Source organism: Octopus bimaculoides, chromosome 1 (genome assembly GCF_001194135.2).
Source record: "Octopus bimaculoides isolate UCB-OBI-ISO-001 chromosome 1, ASM119413v2, whole genome shotgun sequence".
In the NCBI taxonomy this organism is placed as follows: Eukaryota; Metazoa; Mollusca; class Cephalopoda; order Octopoda; family Octopodidae; genus Octopus; species Octopus bimaculoides.
Genome location: NC_068981.1, coordinates 109,775,344 through 109,792,943, shown reverse-complemented (window position 1 = coordinate 109,792,943; position 17,600 = coordinate 109,775,344). Strand labels below are relative to the sequence as shown.

Here is a 17,600-nt window from a genome sequence, read left to right as displayed (position 1 = left end):
GGATGCCTTTCCTAACGCCAACCACTCCGAGAGTGTAGTGGGTGCTTTTACGTGCCACCTGCACGGGAGCCAGTCCAACAGAACTGGCAACGACCTCGCTCGACTGATTTTCTAACATGCCACCAGCACAAGTGCTAGAAGGCAATGCTGGTAACGATTACGCTCTAATGATGCTATTTACGGGCCACTAGCACGGAAGCCAGACAGCTGCTCTGGCAATGAACACACTCGACAGTGCTGTTAGTGCTCCACTGGCGCAGTGACCACTCATCGAGTATGGTTCAGTTACAATTTCACTTGCCCCAACAGGTCTTCGCAAGCAGAGTTTAGTGTCCAATGAAGGAGAGGTTGGAATGGGTGCCAGTCGTCGGATTCAGTTCGATTTCGATTTCAAATTTCAAATTCCAAATTCACTTGCCTCAATAAGTCTTCACAAGCAGGATTTTTAGTGTCCAATGAAGTAAAGATACGGATTAGTGAGCTGGCTACACTTCTGGCAGAGATCACAGATTATGGTCTCACTTGCCTTGTCGGGTCTTCTCACGTACTGCATATTTCCAAAAGGTCCCAGTCACTGGTCATTGCCTCAGTGAGGCCTAAAGTTCGAAGGTCGTGCTTCACCACCTCATCCCAGGTCGCTTTTACCCTACAGGCAAGGTTAGATGAGTCTTCTTGGAGCAGTATTCTACTTGTTCTTCTTGATGCCAACTCTGAATTATTTTCAAGTAAAGTACTTTATTTCACTGATCTTTACATGTTGGATCACTAAGCTGCAGGACAAATTGTTTATGTGGGATAAAAACAGATGTCAGTGTTATCCACATGGTATGTATATGAAGACACACTGAAAAGCACATACACACACAAATACATGTGTGTGTGTGTGTGTGTACATATACAATGTGGTCTTCCATATAGTTTATGTCCTGTTAGATTTCTCTCACAATGTACAGGTCAACCTAAAACTATTGTGAAAGTCACTTGCCCCAATGTGCCAGGACAGAAAAGGGCCACTGTATAACACTGTCAAAATACTAGATTGTGAAAAACAGAGTGAGATAAGACTACTGAAGGAATCATCATAGCATAAAGATGAGTGTCATATGGGAACCTTTAATGAAATTACAACAGTGAACCCCATAACCATATATAAGAATTTTCTTTAAAAATTCATTAGTTTAATTTAGTTTTGATGTGTATAAGAGCTATCTCTGATGTTGTTACACTGAAGAATTTTAATAAGCATTTCATCTTGGGGTTGTTTTCCTTTGTTGCTCCTTTGCTCGTAAACTGTTGTGTTTATTATGCTGTTGTTTGTGGAATTTCTTTTATTATACTATTGCAATTACCACCAGTGTTGTGTTCTCATTGCTTTGTTATTTTAATGATTATATTTTTTGTTTTCATTGTTGTAATTGTAATTTTTTTTCCTTGTTTGTCATGTCAAACATTTTGTTTCCATAATTGCTATTTTTATGATCTTGTTTAGATGATATGTGATGTGTGTCAAATATTGAAACATGTTCTTCTTTAACATTTCTTTTATTTTTTTTTTTCCTCACTTTCAATCATTATTTGTATTCATTACTTGACATGTTATCATTCGAAGACATAGGTTAAGAGAAACTATAATCAGAATGTTACAGATTACATATGCAAGAAACAAGGCAGAAAAAATAGCATATCCAATAAAGTACATACAATGTCATCTGATAAGATTATCATGGAGACAATATTCTATGAAAAACGCAAGCAATGCCTGTAATAATAATTTTTTTATATTTTGTAAATATTGTGCTACCTTTCTGCTTTGGTTATTACTAGAATTGCAATTACCTTCATCTTTCAAAGTTTTAGTTTTTTATTCCCAAGTACTTACCTCAGCTAATTTATCAAATGACTGATATTATTGACTGAATGCATTGTCATAGCTATTATTATTATGATGATCATTATTGTTAGTAGTACTAATAATAGTAGTTATAGTAGTATGATTTTAGATGGTAGAATCAATAGAGTTACACAGAAAGTGCCTTGCAGTATTTAGTCAAGTCTTTTATGTTCTGTCTTTCATACTTCCAAGATCAATAAATACTAGAGTTGTTGTAATCAACTACACCCATCCCCCACAACATTTGTGACCTTCTGTCTAAGAAATTACAGGGTTATCTCAACCCTTTTATATACTTTTGGTGTTGCTTTTTTTATAAGGTTTTTTTTTTTTCTTAAATAATTGGTTCTCTGTAAACTTGCATTTTTGAAATTTGTCCTTGTATCCTCTCATGCATTGCCCTTGTAGCAAATAAATGAAATCATTATTATTGTTTCCTAGCATTGCATGTGGCCAATAAAGAAAAGATTATCACCAGACTCACCACCATTTGCTTCATGTGCATACAATATCACTCATATTTTACAATTAATGTGCTTTGTATGTATTTATGTATAGATAGTTTTATTATAATTCTTGTGTTAATGATGTGTAGGGACACAGTATTTTGTTATGCAACCACAATGTACTACAAAGTATATTAAACACTTTTATAAGTCAATACTATGTTCTTCTGTGTTAACAGTGCTATTAAATCACTTGTTGAGGTTATCTCTACAGATTTTCTATAGAAATTATAGCCAGCACTGATTTTTTTTCATATCCAAGATGCCAGATATAAACAAAAGCAATGAGATCCAAGATGAAATATGCCATATACACCCAATACCCAACTTTTACCTGATTTTTTCCCCCTCTGTTGTCCTTAATATCTCTACATCTTGCTCTTCATTGTCGGTGTATATAAACATTTCTTCACTGTTGTTACTGTATGTAGCATAGGCTTCTGTTTTCTTGTAGCTATTTTATAGTTTCGACCTCATCATTGTCATCATTTCATATCCACACTTTCCATGCTGACATGGGTTGAGTGGGTTGTCAGTGCAAGTCACTTCCCATTGGGAGCTATGGCTCCTAAGGACTATGTGTCATTTAGCTTGGTCTCTACAGCTGAATAGCCTTCTTAATGCCAATCACTTCACAGTGTACTGCATGCATTTTCTCAAAGCACCAATGCGAGACAGATTGAACAGTCCTCAATAAGTCAGGACCAGAGGGAGAGACCTCATAACTCTACACTTTCTCTGATCATTTAGCCAATCACTTGACACTGAGAATAGACAGTGGAGGGGAGTTGGCTTGAACATAGTAAATGTAAATTTAGAGAGTACACAATATGTGTAGGTTGAAGTGGAAGGTGAGAGGGAGAGGGACCAACAATGACAGAAAGGTCAGAAATGAGTATTTGAGAGAGGGATAGGGGTGTAATTGTAGATGTGGAGAGTACTCAATATCCTAAGGAATGTACATTTACTCAGATATCTGAAGAGGGGTAGGTGTTGTATTATAAGTATAGGTGATGATTGAGTAGATACATATCAATTTGGTGTGTCATTTGTGTTATAGTACTGGAAAATTATTGGGAAGATAGTACATTATATGAATTGTACTATCAAATTTGAAGAGTCTTGTGTTGGCTGTGCTGAGCTTTGTAGCACTATTTCTAAGACTGTGTTTGAAGTTGTAATCCGATCATGGTTTTCTTAAAATTTTTTTTTTTTATGAATTTCTTTATCATACTCAGTACCCCAATTATGATTATTTAGATTTTCATTCATATTTTTTTTTATAATGGTTTACTTCGATTTCCTTGTCAGTCTGATTAGCCATTGTCACAAATTAGTTTTATACATGTTTATACAACCTATTCTTGATTTGTTTTTTTTTTATTTTGATGTGTCACCATATTGTATAGTAAACACAGTTTCTTACTCTGGTCATGTTTGTCGATATATTTCAGACTTCAAAAGGATTTAACAGCTAGAAATGATGTGGTCAGTTTTATCTCTGTGTTGATTGCATAGAATGAAGCTGATGTTGCTGTCTTTCATTATTTTATTAGTATAGTTATTTTATGGCCAGAGATCTTCTATTTCTGCCTTTAATCCAGAGCTTTAGAATCATTGTTGACTTTCATGTTGATATACTTCCCTCCTGTTAAATCTTGTCAAGAGGTTTTCCTCACCATTTTTCAGTAATTTTTGAAATTATGTGTTTAATTTAATCTTCTATTTTTAGTTTTGTACTTTTTTTTCCTACTTTCTAAAACTTTTTCTTCACTATAGTTAGTTTCTAATTTGTACTTTATACACACACAGAAGTTTGTTTTTATTTTTGGTTTGTGTACTTTCCTTTATGTAGTATGAGGAATGAAGTGCAATTCACTTACTTTCTGAGGATCTATTCCATCTCAATCACAGATTTTTTAATTAATTTTTTTTAATTAAACGGTTTGAAACTTTGAATACTGGTAGAATTTCTCACGTAGAACAGTTTTCTCTGAATGTTTTTGACAAAATTTCCTATTTTAGAAGTTATTTCATGTTAGTCGTATTTGGGTAATTTCAACCAATCAACAACGTATATTCGGTTGAAGAAAGCTACTGCTGTTTGCGATAGTAATCAAAGAGGAACAACTTCCAGGTCATCTCTACTAAATGTCACCACTCTGTTCGAAGAATCAACGCCATAGAGCAATGAGCCCACAGCTAGCTTTTTGTCGTTGACATATATGTAGTTTCAAAATGTCTTATTTTACAACTATGAGATGTATTATTATTGTCATGATTTTATCTTATTATAATCAACAACGAACACATTTTGTCAATATAAAAGTCTTTATCAAGGCGACGAGCTGGCAGAAATGTTAGCACACCAGGCAAAATGCTTAGCTGTACTTTGTCTGCCGTTACGTTCTGAATGCAAATTTCGCCGAAGTCGACTTTGCCTTTCATCCTTTTGGGGTCGATTAAATAAGTACCAGTTATGCACTAGGGTCAATGTAATCAGCTTAATCCCTTTGTCTGTCTTCGTTTGTCTCCTCTCTGTCTAGCCTCTTGTGGGCAATAAAGAAATAAATATAAAAGTCTTCATTAGATTAAAAATAACATTATTGAAACATGAAGGTAAAACAAAAATAGCAGATTATACACCGGAAAATACGGTAATTGTAGTGGCAGTGACAAGTTTGCTCGCTGGTTGCTAGTTGATAGTGTATAAGGGAGGGAAAGAGTAAGGAATCCGTGGTGCTGACTAAAAAGGAAGGAAGGATAAAGGTGATGAATAGTACAGAGTGGTGACATTTAATAGAGATGACCCGGAAGTTGTTCCTCTTTGATTACTATCGCAAACACCAGTAGCTTTCTTCAACTGAATACACGTCATTGATTGGTTGAAATTACCCAAATACGACAACTTGAACACAAAATAACTTCTAACATAGGAAATTTCCTCAAAAACGTTCAGAGTAAACTGTGTTCTACATGAGAAATTCTACAAGTATTCAAAGTTTCAAACTGTTTAGTTAAAAAAATTAATTAAAAATCTGTGATTGAGATGGAATAGATCCCTCTTTGGTTCTCTTGCAGCTGGGTTATATCCATGGGTGTCCTAGCTGCCTAACCTCTTGCCAGAACCTAATGGCAAATTCCCTCTAATCCATGCATCTACACATTTCTGTACAGCACAGTCACCCAAAGCAAAAGAGATCCACACTGGTTCTACTTCCACTCATATGACCTCTCTCACTCCTTGCCTTCTGGTCAATACTGATTCTGTACTTCCATTTCACCTCATCCCCACACTATGTTCAACTGATCACATTCTTTTTGTTTTCTATATATTTTCCTTGGCCCCTTTTTGTTATTTTCTAAAAGCACTTTCTTTATATCAAGTATCCCTGTGTGTGAGGTAGGTCTATCCTATCTATATCCACTTTAAAATAATGGATTTAGAGTGAATAGTTTTCTGGTTTTCTTATCTACCTTCTTGAGTTCATTTGACTTTTGACTTATTGAAGCTATAGTTTATATCGAAGATATCTCATTTCTGGCATTGAGTTTGATTTTTTTAAATTTTTTTATTAGCTTCACTCTTCCCTTGCGCTCTTTTTCCTTCACTTCTGTTTGTTGTCACTTATCAGTTTCTTCTACTTCTCCTATATACACATGTGGGTGGTTCTGTCCTAATTCTTTGAGTCTGGTGTCTTAATCTTAATGATTCTAGTTTTAATTCATTTGCTTCCTGTTCATGTAACCTTGACATAGTCTTATCATATTCTTATTTTGTTATCACAGCCTAATTCATGTATAGATTTAGTAGTTTCTCCAGCTGAGCATCAGTTCTTTATTGTCTAGTAGTAGTTGCAGTAGCAGCATCTGCAACAGCATTACTATGTTTCTTTTGAGTTTATATTTTTTATATTCATGCTTTCTTTTATATCTTATATCTTGAGTATTGGCTATGATTCTATAAATCATTGTTCCTAAAACTGTGGCTGCTTTCTGAACAGGTTTCTTGGGTTAAAGCCTCCTCTAAATAAGTTCATATTTTGTAGTCTACATCTGTTTTTATAACTTCTAAGGCCACTGATATATGCTTGCCTTCACATTCAATATTTGTAAATCTTTATATTTTGAGTGTTTCTTTGATTGATAAGTTCCTGTCTGTGAGGCATGATATTGATCGTGTGGCACATTTTATTTATGTGATTTTTTTTCATGTTTCTGTCTAGTTGATTTGTTAAGATCTACTTGTTTCTGACCAGCAGAAAATTTAGTTACATCAGAAGGCTCATTTAAAAACAAAAATGAAAAAATGTTAATGATAAATGCTGAATGTACAGAGCATTTGATGAGATAATCAACAGCATTTTCATATCATTATTGCTGCCATTTTCTTTTATTTTCCTCAGGATTATAATAGTTATCTTTCTGTGATGTTTATTTTACAGTGTCTAAGAATATGCTAATAACTACATTTAGCTGTCTAGTTGCATCATCATCATCATCTAGTGTCTGTTTTCCATGCTAGCGTGGGTTGGAGCTTTTGACTGGAACTGGTAAACCAAAGAGCTGCACCATTTACCCCATTAACAGAAAAAAATTACATTTTAAAATTTACATGGTCACAATTTCATATCTAGAAAACAAAAATTTTATTGTAAAGAAATTACTTTATTTGTAAAATATAGGGATCACAATTTCACAGGGGTAAAAATTTAATGCAACATGGCATACTCTGAAAACCGCATCATTGGTAACTTATAAGCCAAAGCAATGAGTCAGAGCCAATACACATTTCAATTTGCATACACCTTTCAATCCAATAATACTTCTTTGCAGACTATGTTCTTCATGTAAGTGGTCCCTCTTAACTCTCGCTTGAGATAATTTGCAAGCCCTTGAAAGTGCAACATATAGCTGGCTGAATACAGGTTCAGATAAGAACAGCCCCACTTTATCAAGTGTCTATCCTTGTGATTTATTGATAGTCGTTGTATATGACAAGCAAATGGGGAAACTGGTTTCTTTCTTAAGTGAATGGCAAGTTTGGGATGTGCATGTGTTAAGTGATAGGTGATATTAAAAACTTAGTTTAATTTTTAAAAAATCACCTTTCACTCTGCACCCACCATGGCCACCTCCACCACCACCATCATCTCTCTCTCTCTCTCCATCAGAACATCACCCCTCTGCTAAAATTATATTCCTAACTCTCACTACCTTCAACTAACTTTTTTAATGACATAATAAATATTACATTCCCCCTACCACATGTCATGGACACTTTTCTCTCCTCTTTTTCTTTCTCTTTCTGCCTCACTCTTTGCCTTATCCTCTTTTTCTTTCTCTTGTTCTCTCTTTCCCTTCAACTAAGCACTTGAAAGTGTTACAATTACATTCCCTCCACCTTAAATCATGCACTCTTCTCTCACCCTCTTATTCTTTCTCCCTCTTTTTCTTTAATTAGATGAAAGTGTTACCAACAGGCTAAGTAACGTAATGACGTGTGTGTGCGCGCATGCACGTGCACACACACACACATACACATATACATGTAAACAGCCATATATATATTATCAGCAACAGCAGCATCATTCAATGTCTGTCTTCCATCCTAGCATTGATTGGACAGTTTGACAGGAGCTGGTAAGCCGGAGATCTGCAGCCAGCTCCATTGTCTGCTTTGTCATAGTTTCTACAGCTGGACGTCCTTCCTAATGCCAACCACTTTACAGAGTGTTATGGGTGCTTTGTGTGTGACACCAACACCAGCAGGGTTGCCAAGTAACTTGTGAGGCAAAGGCTCCTCAGCTGGAAGAGGGTATTGACCCAAGGGAAGTAGCTGTGTGCTAGGTGAGAGAGATAGAGATAGGTGTTTTACTATAGAGGAGATACTTCACTTCTCCAGTAGGGAAGGAAAGAAGAGGAAGGAGAGATAAAGAGAAAAATAGAGAGACAGCCAGAGTGAGAGAGAGAAATGTTGGTGTTGGTGATGCATTGGGACCTATCCACAAGGAACAGTGGAGTGATTATAAGTGGTAGACTTGGGAAGAGGTGACTGTAGGAATAGAACTCTTTTACAAGAATTTTATCAAGAAGCCAGTGTGTAAAAAAATTCATAAGGGAAATTTCTATTCCCAAGAATATAATTATTTGTTTATATTTATATAATGGGCATTACTACAGAAAAATAATGCCACACACTGGGCTTCCCAAAATAACCACATTTAGTACCGAATGCGAGGAAAGGTACTAAATTAGCACATTAGTTAAGAGGGCATTGACAGACGCCATCGTCAACAATAGATGGTGGTATGCCCTAAAGAAAGTAATTAAAGCAGAATCAGTTAGGTATAGTAAAGCTCTAGAGATAGATCGAAATAGAATAAAGGGAGACCTAGTTAAGAAATTAGAAGAGGCACATAGAAGTGGCATCACGTCCAACATGCTGGCGGCGAGGTTGGCCCTCAACCAACACTTCAATGCCAAACATGAAGGGTGCATTGTCAGTGCTAGGATGCATACTCTGAGAAACGAAGGAATTGGAGCCACCCGAGTGGCAGTGCAATGAGGCGACAAAGCCACCATTGGGTCTCTGACAGATGAACTGGGGCACGAATTACTGAAGCCCAAAAGGATGTGTGAGGCCTTTCAACAGCACTTTGCCCGACTGTGCAGGACAACTGGTGGGTGAGAACGCAGGGTGGACTTTAGTGCCTACCTGCATGGCCTGCCACGACTCTTGGCAAGAGAGGTGGAGTGTTGTAAAAGACCCATCACAGCTGCGGACATATGGGATGCAGTGGCAGGCTGCACAGGAGACAAGTCGCCAGACTTGATTGGAGGCATCTTGGCAGCAGTCTACAGTAACTGGCAGCAAAACAGGAGTATCTCCAGTTTTATGAGTCAAGGAGCAGTGGCACTGCTAAAGAAAGATCCAAAGAAGGGGGACGTGATAGATAACTTCAGACCCATCACTCTGCTCAACACAGATTTGAAGATTTTGGCCAAGGTGCTAGCTGAAAGGTTGGCGCTTGTCATCGAGAAACTTGTTGACAAGGTGCAAACATGTGCCATGCCAGGCAAGAGTATCCATGGCAACCTCCATCTGATGTACTACATCATTGACAGGGTAAAGGAACCTGGCATGGCTGGGGCACTGATCAATTTGGACCAATCAAAAGCTTTCAATAGGGTCGACCATCATTACTTGGAGGCTGTTCTGAGAGCGGCTGGTTTTGATCCCATCTTCCGTGGTTGGATCGCTACCTTATACTGCACCATTCGCACAGTAGTTCATGTAAATGGTCATCTATCCAGACCATTTAACATCACGTGTTCAGTTCGTCAAGGATACCCCCTCTTGTTGCTTATGTATGTATTCACTCTAGAGCCACTACTGTGGAAGCTGGCAATGCTGCGGGGCATCCTGCAAGAACTGGATGCGAGAGGGGTGTGTCTGCATATACAGACATCAGCGTCATAGTGTCAAGCCACAGGCATATCAACCTGGTTGGCAAGACACTAAAAGAATACAAAGCGGTAATAAGAGTGAAAATTAACTTGGAAATGTCAGTGGGCTTGTGGCTCAGCACCTGTAGAGGCAGGCCCATGCTGTCCAACAGGGTCTCCATCGTGGGACACTGGACTGATGGACCGGTTAAATTGCCCAGGGTCTGGTTCAGACTGGACTTCCAAATGGAGAAGAACTGGGATGAGATAACGAGTAGGGTGGCCACTCTCACCCAGCAATGGGCCAAGAGGAACCTATCCCTAAAAGGTTGGGCAGAGGTGACAAATGCATCCGTCATCTATTATTACCTGACTATCATGCCTTGTCCTGACCCTACCATCACCAAACTGGAACACATACTCTTCCACCTTTTGTGGAAGGGAAGCATTCTGATGGTTAGGTAATCCATTTGCTGTCAAAAGGAGGGCTGAGCATGCCATGGTTGATGCACTGAGACTGCGACATCTCTGGTGCTTCATAGACGACGGTGAACAGGTGTGGTTGCCATTTGTGAGATGTGCTTTCCCTCAACTCGTTTCTTTGGCCGAACTGCAGTCATGGATCAAACAGAGACCTAGGCTAGGCAAATGGCACCGTGAGCACCACCTTGCACTCAAGCAACTCTGCCGTCCGGGACCAAACTTGTGTGACTTCAGTTCCACGAAGGCTTTCTAAAGAGGATTAGTGGAGAGGAGGTGCGACAACATTCTTGAGGAGAATCTGGGCATTGATGGCGAACACCTGACCTTCCTCTTCAGGACCACTTTCAGGCCAGGATCTATGGACAATTACCAGAGATCCCTGGCCTTGAAGTGCTATCAGAAAGCATTGCTCATTCAGGATAAGCTCTACAGGCACGGTTCAAGATACACCAGACCGACTTGCCCAAGATGCAGTCAGAACGACAAAGCCATTCTGCATGCACTCATGCAGTGTCCAACCATTTCATACCTGTGGGCTTATGTCAAATGGCTGCTGTCACATGTAGGATGAATTCGCTTATCGGTTGAGTCTATCGTGAATACTGCCCCGCCACTTTTCTTTAACTGGGAAGGCAAGGCAGTTTTCATTGTACTGGTGGCTATGGTGAAAGAATATGTGAGGTGGACTCGTGCAAAAGGTTTAGAGACAAACACTTTCCTCTCTGGCCAATCACTCATCAACTTTTTCAAGTACCACTTGAAAAGGAAGGTGAAAATAGAGAGGGACATTTTGTCTCATGAAAGTTTCAGTAAAAGGTGGGTGAATGTAGCAAAGATGGTACACATGATACATTTTTACCCCGCCTTATTTTGCTGTTTACATGTCCCAGACACTTTTGATCCCTTCTTTCTTTCTTTCTTTCGAAAAGAAAAGTTCTACATTGTATTGTCTCCACTGTGTTTGGCCCTGCATGGCTAATAAAGAAAGATATCTATCTATCTACCAACCAACCAATCAACCAACCCACCCAAACACACACACACCCATTCATCCATCCTACTAGACCACTTATATTTTCTAAATATTTGAAACTTCTGAGTCCTTTGAGCTCTGAAAATTTGGGGAAAAAAGGAAGGGGAAAAATTTTCTGTGTTTTCTCAAACGAGAATTTCCTAAGCCTCCTCATTGTTCACTGTTCATATAAATATATTTATCCTAATACTTCAGTTTCTCATCATCTTTTAATTTTAATTTCATTTTCTAATTTTTTCTTTTTCTTTAAGATAGCTTTTTTTAATGTTTTTTTTCTTTTTTCATTTTCAATTTTTCATTTTGTCAGTTCTCTATGGTTTTCCCTTCATTGCTCTATCCTACCATCTTTCACCCTTAACCTTTGGTTTCCCCACTGATAAACTCCTAAACCCCTTCCCCAATTATCACCTCTTCCTGCTACCTGTTCATTCTTTCCTCCTAGCTCAGCTTTACTTCTCTTAGCATATCTCCCCTCTCACCATCCTACTATGGCATCACCCTGTCACATCTATGACATCATCCTGTCACATTTCTCTGTACTAGACCATAACCATGTTGCCTGAGATACACTAATATCTTTAATATCTTATGTATGTGTGTGTGTATAAGTACTGTCGTGGTTTTGTAATTAAGAAGTTTGCATCCTAACCATGTGGTTTGGGGTTCAGTCCTATCTTGAGTTTGCATGTACAGGATGTAAATGTTTTACTGCAACACCAGTGTACTTCTTTTTTTTAATTTCATCTTATATTTATTTGTAATTCGTTTTTTTGTCATGTTGAGTTGATTACAAATGTATCAGAGTTCACCAAGGACTGGTTCTCAGTCCCCTCTTGTTTATCATAGTCCTCCAGGCTATAACAGAGGAATTCAAGACTGGTTGTGTTTGGGAACTACTCTATAAGACCTTATTCTTATAGTTGCATCTCAACCTGAACTAGAGAGGAAATTTCAGGTGTGGAAGCAAGGTCTGGAATCTAAGGGCCTTAGAGTTATTTAGCTAAGACCAAAGTCCTAATATGTAGGAAAATGGACCAACTCAAATCCGTTGCCCTGTTCAATATGTAGGAAAGGGGTTGGTAGAAACTCCATACAATGTACTCAGTGCAAGCTTTGGACACATAAGAGATGCAGCAGTATCATGAGAAGATTAACAGAGAAAGTAGTCTTTGTGTGTAGCAGATGTGTAGATACAATAAACACTAAAAATGTACAGGAAATAGACTTCCTCAAATGTCTGGGGTGATCCTTAGAAGCAGTAGATAACTTCAGTTACCTGAACCAAGTTAAGAGTGGAAGAGGAAGTTCTTAAAGCATAAGTTAGCATGCTCTGGTGGATGTGCAGTGTCAGTGTGCATGTAGGACAGTGTAAGTGACTTGAGAGAAAAATTGGATGTAATAGGCATCAGTTGTGGTGTGCAAGAGAGAAGACTGCACTGGTATGATTGTGTGATGTATATGGATGAAGCTAGCTACATAAAGGAGTGCTAATCTCTAATTGTTGAAGGAATCTGTGGAAGCAGAAAACCCAGGAAGATGTGGAACAAAGTGATGAGGAATGATCTTCAGATGTTGGGCCTCAGAAGAGATAACGAGGGATCGAGATACCTGGTGGTTAGCTCTGCTTGAGAAGACACATCAAGCTAAGTAAAACCGTGGCCATCCATACATGCAGGTATTCTGCTACATCCCTCTCTCCGTCAAGTTGTCCTTCCCTTAAGGGCTCATGAGGGCTTGTATCATAAAATTACTCATGCTGGTGCCATATAAAACCATCCATGCCAGTACCATGTAAAAGCCTCCATGTTATTGTCACATAAAAGTGTCTGTGTCAGTGTCATTTAGAAAGTTCACAGTGCACTTTTAAGTGTTTGGTGTTAGGAAGGGTATCCAGTCATAGAAACCAACCAAAATAGTCAACTGGAATCTGGGCAGCTCCTCATCTGGTCAGTTTCTGTCAAACTGTGCAACCCATGCCAGTATAGTGGTGATGATGATGACTGAAGTGTTTTGGGGGTTTATTTTATCTTTAGTACTATTGATATTTGTACTTTAATAGGATGCCAACAAGCTAGCCATTGATACATTGCACTTACATTGACAGTAGTGATGTGTGCCTCTATGCTCGACTTTTTCAAAGTTTGTATCTCATTAGCATGACATATCTCTCTAGCTGCAGCTTCTGGAAGTTTGTCTCATATTTTGGTAACTGAGTGCAAACAGCTTTCTCTAAAGCAGGTATGGCAACCTTTTCCTAAAAGCAGCTTGCATGAGACATGTATCATCATCAGGCAGGCTGCACTACTAAAAAAAATTCAAGGTAATTTTCATTTAGTGTTTTATTGACAAAGTCCCACGAACTACAGCTTGCCTATGACTGGTGTGAAATGTGTCAAGAAAATATGTACAGCCATTGATGTACTATACAAAAGCATATTTCACATTTTTGTAGCAGCACCTATCTCCTATGATGTAAGCTGCCAGTGGCAAGCTTCTTCACAGCATCAGTTCCTGAAACTGCAATGATCCTGAGATTATTTCTTTTGGATTGCAGTGAGTTGGCTGAGTGTATATTGTAAGATGTTATTTTGTATAGATATTTTATAATTAGTATCTTTAATTGCTATGTTCTGGAATTTTTTTCTTTTAGAACTAGTCAGCCATAACAATAATTCATCTATTCTTAGTGTTGAGTAATATGCTGTTTATATTCTTGTAATAATTAGAGGATGGCTCTATAGTGGGTTAATAAAAGCTGTGAATTTAAGAAATTTACTACATGAGACTTCAAATGATCTTTTACCATTTTAATTTCATCTCATCTTTTTGTGTTATGGTTTACTTAAGAAAAATGTGCTTTGCCCATGGTCTTTGTGAGTCCTACTTAACTAGTGAGACTAGCACAGTTGACATTCATCTTGAGCAAAGTTAATGAGGAGGGAAATCATGGGCTCAAGGGAATGTTTTTGAAAAAATGCTCAGAGAAAAAAGAATTGGGAAAATTAATTAGTGCAGAGCATGGAAGAAGAGGAGTGTAGTGACAAATGTGTCAGGTAACTTGGGTTAAGAGAGAGTGCAGCCAGTTAGCTTAGCAGTGGAAAGGCCATTGCACTATTACAGGAAAGGCAGAGAGAGGACACAAGAAACAGCATACAAAGGGTGTTCATTAAAGATTTCCCCTGACCCATTTCTGGTTATTGCAGGAAATGGAACTTGTACAGATATAATCATACATGTCTCTATATATCACATTGTAAATTGCAGCTTTCCACTACAATTCATTTGTCTTTTATGGCTGCTGAAGTGGACTAAGATATTATAATGGAGGCAATTGAATGCAAATCAGTGATCAGGTTCTTATACTTGAAAGGTTGTACACCAAAAGAGACTTTCAATGAGATGAAAGAAGTTTATGGTAACAATGCACCATCATATGAAGTAGTCAAGCACTGGCATTGCCAGTTTAAATGTGGTCATTCATTGGTGGATACTGCTCCTATCCTGGACGACCACATCTTGCCATTGATGACAACACGATCCATAAAGTGGAAGCTGCCATTTTGGAGGATCACCGCATAACTATTCAGCAACTAGCCCAAGAAGTGAAGATAAATGTAAGGTCCATGGCAAAAATCATTCACGCCCATTTGCACATATGGAAGTTGTCTGCATAATGGCTTCCTTGGATGCTCACACCTTTTCGGAAGCAGGAACAAGTCAATTGCTCCCGGGCTCTTTTGGTAATGTGCCAAGAAAATAAAGAGGACTTTTTCAGCAGACTTATCACACGGGATGAAACATGGGTCCATCACTATGATCCTGAGACTAAAGTCCAGTCGAAGCAATGGAAGCATGATAACTCACCACCTCCAAAGAAGGTTCATGTCCAACCCTCAACAGGCAAGGTGATGCTCACAGTCTTTTGGGATCAGTGCGGAGTAGTGATGATGGATTTTCTGGCAAAGGGCACCACAATTAATGAAGCATATTATGCTTCTCTGCTGCAGAAATTGTGGGACACCATCAAAGCAGAGAGGCATGGCATGCTGACCAAAGGAGTCTGCCTCCTCCAAGACAACACCCCAGTTCACAATGTGCATGTTGCCCAGATGAAAACATACTCCTGTGGCTATGAAATCCTTCTTCATTCCCCTTACTCTCCTGACCTCACACCATCTGACTTCCATCTCTTTCCAACCATGAAGTCTTTTTTGAAGAGGAAGCTCTTTTCGGATGATGAACTTATATCTGAGGTAAAGTCTTGGCTCCAGATGCAACCTACTGACTTCTTCAGATGAGATCTTCGCAGCCACATAAAGTGATGGGAGAAGTGTGTCACCATTGGGGCAGCTATGTAGAGAAGGACTAATAGTTATGCCAAGCTTCATTTACCACAGTCCTTGAGAAGTGGGTAAGAGGAAATCTTTAATGAACACCCCTCGTATTTGTGAAATAGTGTATAAGTGTATTGATAAATGGTTCAGCAATCAGTCCATGGGGTGGAATGATGTTTCTAAGTGGAAAACTATACCATCCCAATTGTAGGAGTAGTATTCCATAATGAATCTCATTTGAATTTTGTAGAAGAGGAAGAAAAGTTATGTTCTCTGCAGGAAGGAAAGTTATGTTCTCTGCAGGAAGGAAAGTTATACCCTCTGCAGAGTGAGCAGTATAGGAGGTGATAAGTAGGCCTTTGATGAGAAGTGGCATAACTGAATCTTAGAGCACGCCAATGTTGCTAGTCAGTGGGCCAGAGGGAGCTCCATAGTCACACACTTTGATGGTGTTAGCTTATTGGAAGCTTCCAAAATGAGATAAGTGGAACCCAAAAGCAAGCAGTTTAGCTAAGAGATCCACACTTCTGAAGGAAAAATTTTTATTTTCAGATTCTTTCATTTCAATCTTTCTGTTTGTTTTTTTTTTCAGGGTCTAGAGGAAGGAGTTGGGAGCTTCTTTCAACTAGCCAAAGACCGATTTCCTTTGAGTTTTTCACTTCTGATGCAGCTAAGTATCAAATTAGCAGCTGCAGGAACAGAGAGTGCTATGAAGGTAAGTGTCTACTCGTTATATGTTTTACTGTTACAGTACTAGGTTAACAAAGTTGATAGAACAGTGAATAAAATGCCTCTTTATTTCTGAGTTCAAATCTCTCTGAAGTCAACTTTACTTTTCACCCTTCCATGTTTGAAATATAAAGTACTAGTCAAAACAGACTATTGAGATAATCAACTAATTCCTCTACTAAAATGCAACCTAAAATGCTTAGATTAGGTTTGTTGTGTGTATGGTGATCTTGCATGTTTTCCAGTTGAAAATGTGTACATTCATTTTTCTATTTCTTTCAAGATTTCTTTTTACTAAAGAATTGGATCATCAATTATCAGATTTGTTTCCCTTGTTTTGATTATTATTTTCATTGAGTATTTCAGTTTTGTAGATGTTGTTAGGTATATCTTAGACTTTATGTTCAATAAGTACAGGGAATCATTTCTGAGCTGCTTTCTCAAGTGCCTTCTAACATACATACAGACTTAGGCATGGCTGTGTCTTTAAAATGTGCACTTCCTGACTATGTGGTTTGAGTTGTGTCTCCTTTCATGGTACCTAGGGCAAGTATCTTCTTCTATAACTCTTGGTTAACCAAAACCTTGTGCAGTGGCCCAGGAAGAAAATTTGCTTGTGGGGTGCAAACTCAGGTCCAAAACTTTTTACAAACAAGGCCAAATTTTTTTCAATCTTAATATCAGACAAACACAGGTATAATAATATTTTTTATTATTATATTTGGGAAAGTGATGCTTCAAATCATTCAAAAATATTTTCTAGACTTGTTTTGGCAATGAAGTTTTCTAATAGGAGGTCCAAAGTGTTTTCATTGCACAAGTTTTTATGTACATGCATTACAGCACAGTGTGTCAGACAGTGTTGCCATATCTACTATTTCTATAGGGTTGTGCTCTCCTGATGATTTCCCATTTAAGGTTAAAATCGGTACCATTTTCCTTCAATTCCCAAATTTTATTAGATAATGATGTGCTATTGGCCTTATGTTTAAGTCTAAACGAGGAAAAATGATTGTATAATCGCTGTTTGAGATTGATTGTACAACCAACATAAATGTAATTTAACCTTTAATACATTTTAACCTTTCCCAACCCACTGATAATATTCCTACATTTCTCTAACTAATTCTAAGTCTCTTCTACCATATTATCAATTCTGAAACCATAGCTTTAAT

At 38.1% G+C, this 17,600-nt stretch overlaps 1 protein-coding gene across 1 annotated transcript in view; it reads left to right on the top strand.

The window, feature by feature from the left end:
- LOC106881422 (nucleoporin NUP188) overlaps positions 1–17,600 on the top strand; it is a 465,305-nt gene that overhangs the window by 335,732 nt on the left and 111,973 nt on the right. Inside the window, exon 17 of the mRNA XM_014931808.2 lies at positions 16,289–16,411. Coding sequence (XP_014787294.2) covers positions 16,289–16,411 — 123 coding nt within the window. The remainder of the gene's footprint in view (positions 1–16,288; positions 16,412–17,600) is intronic.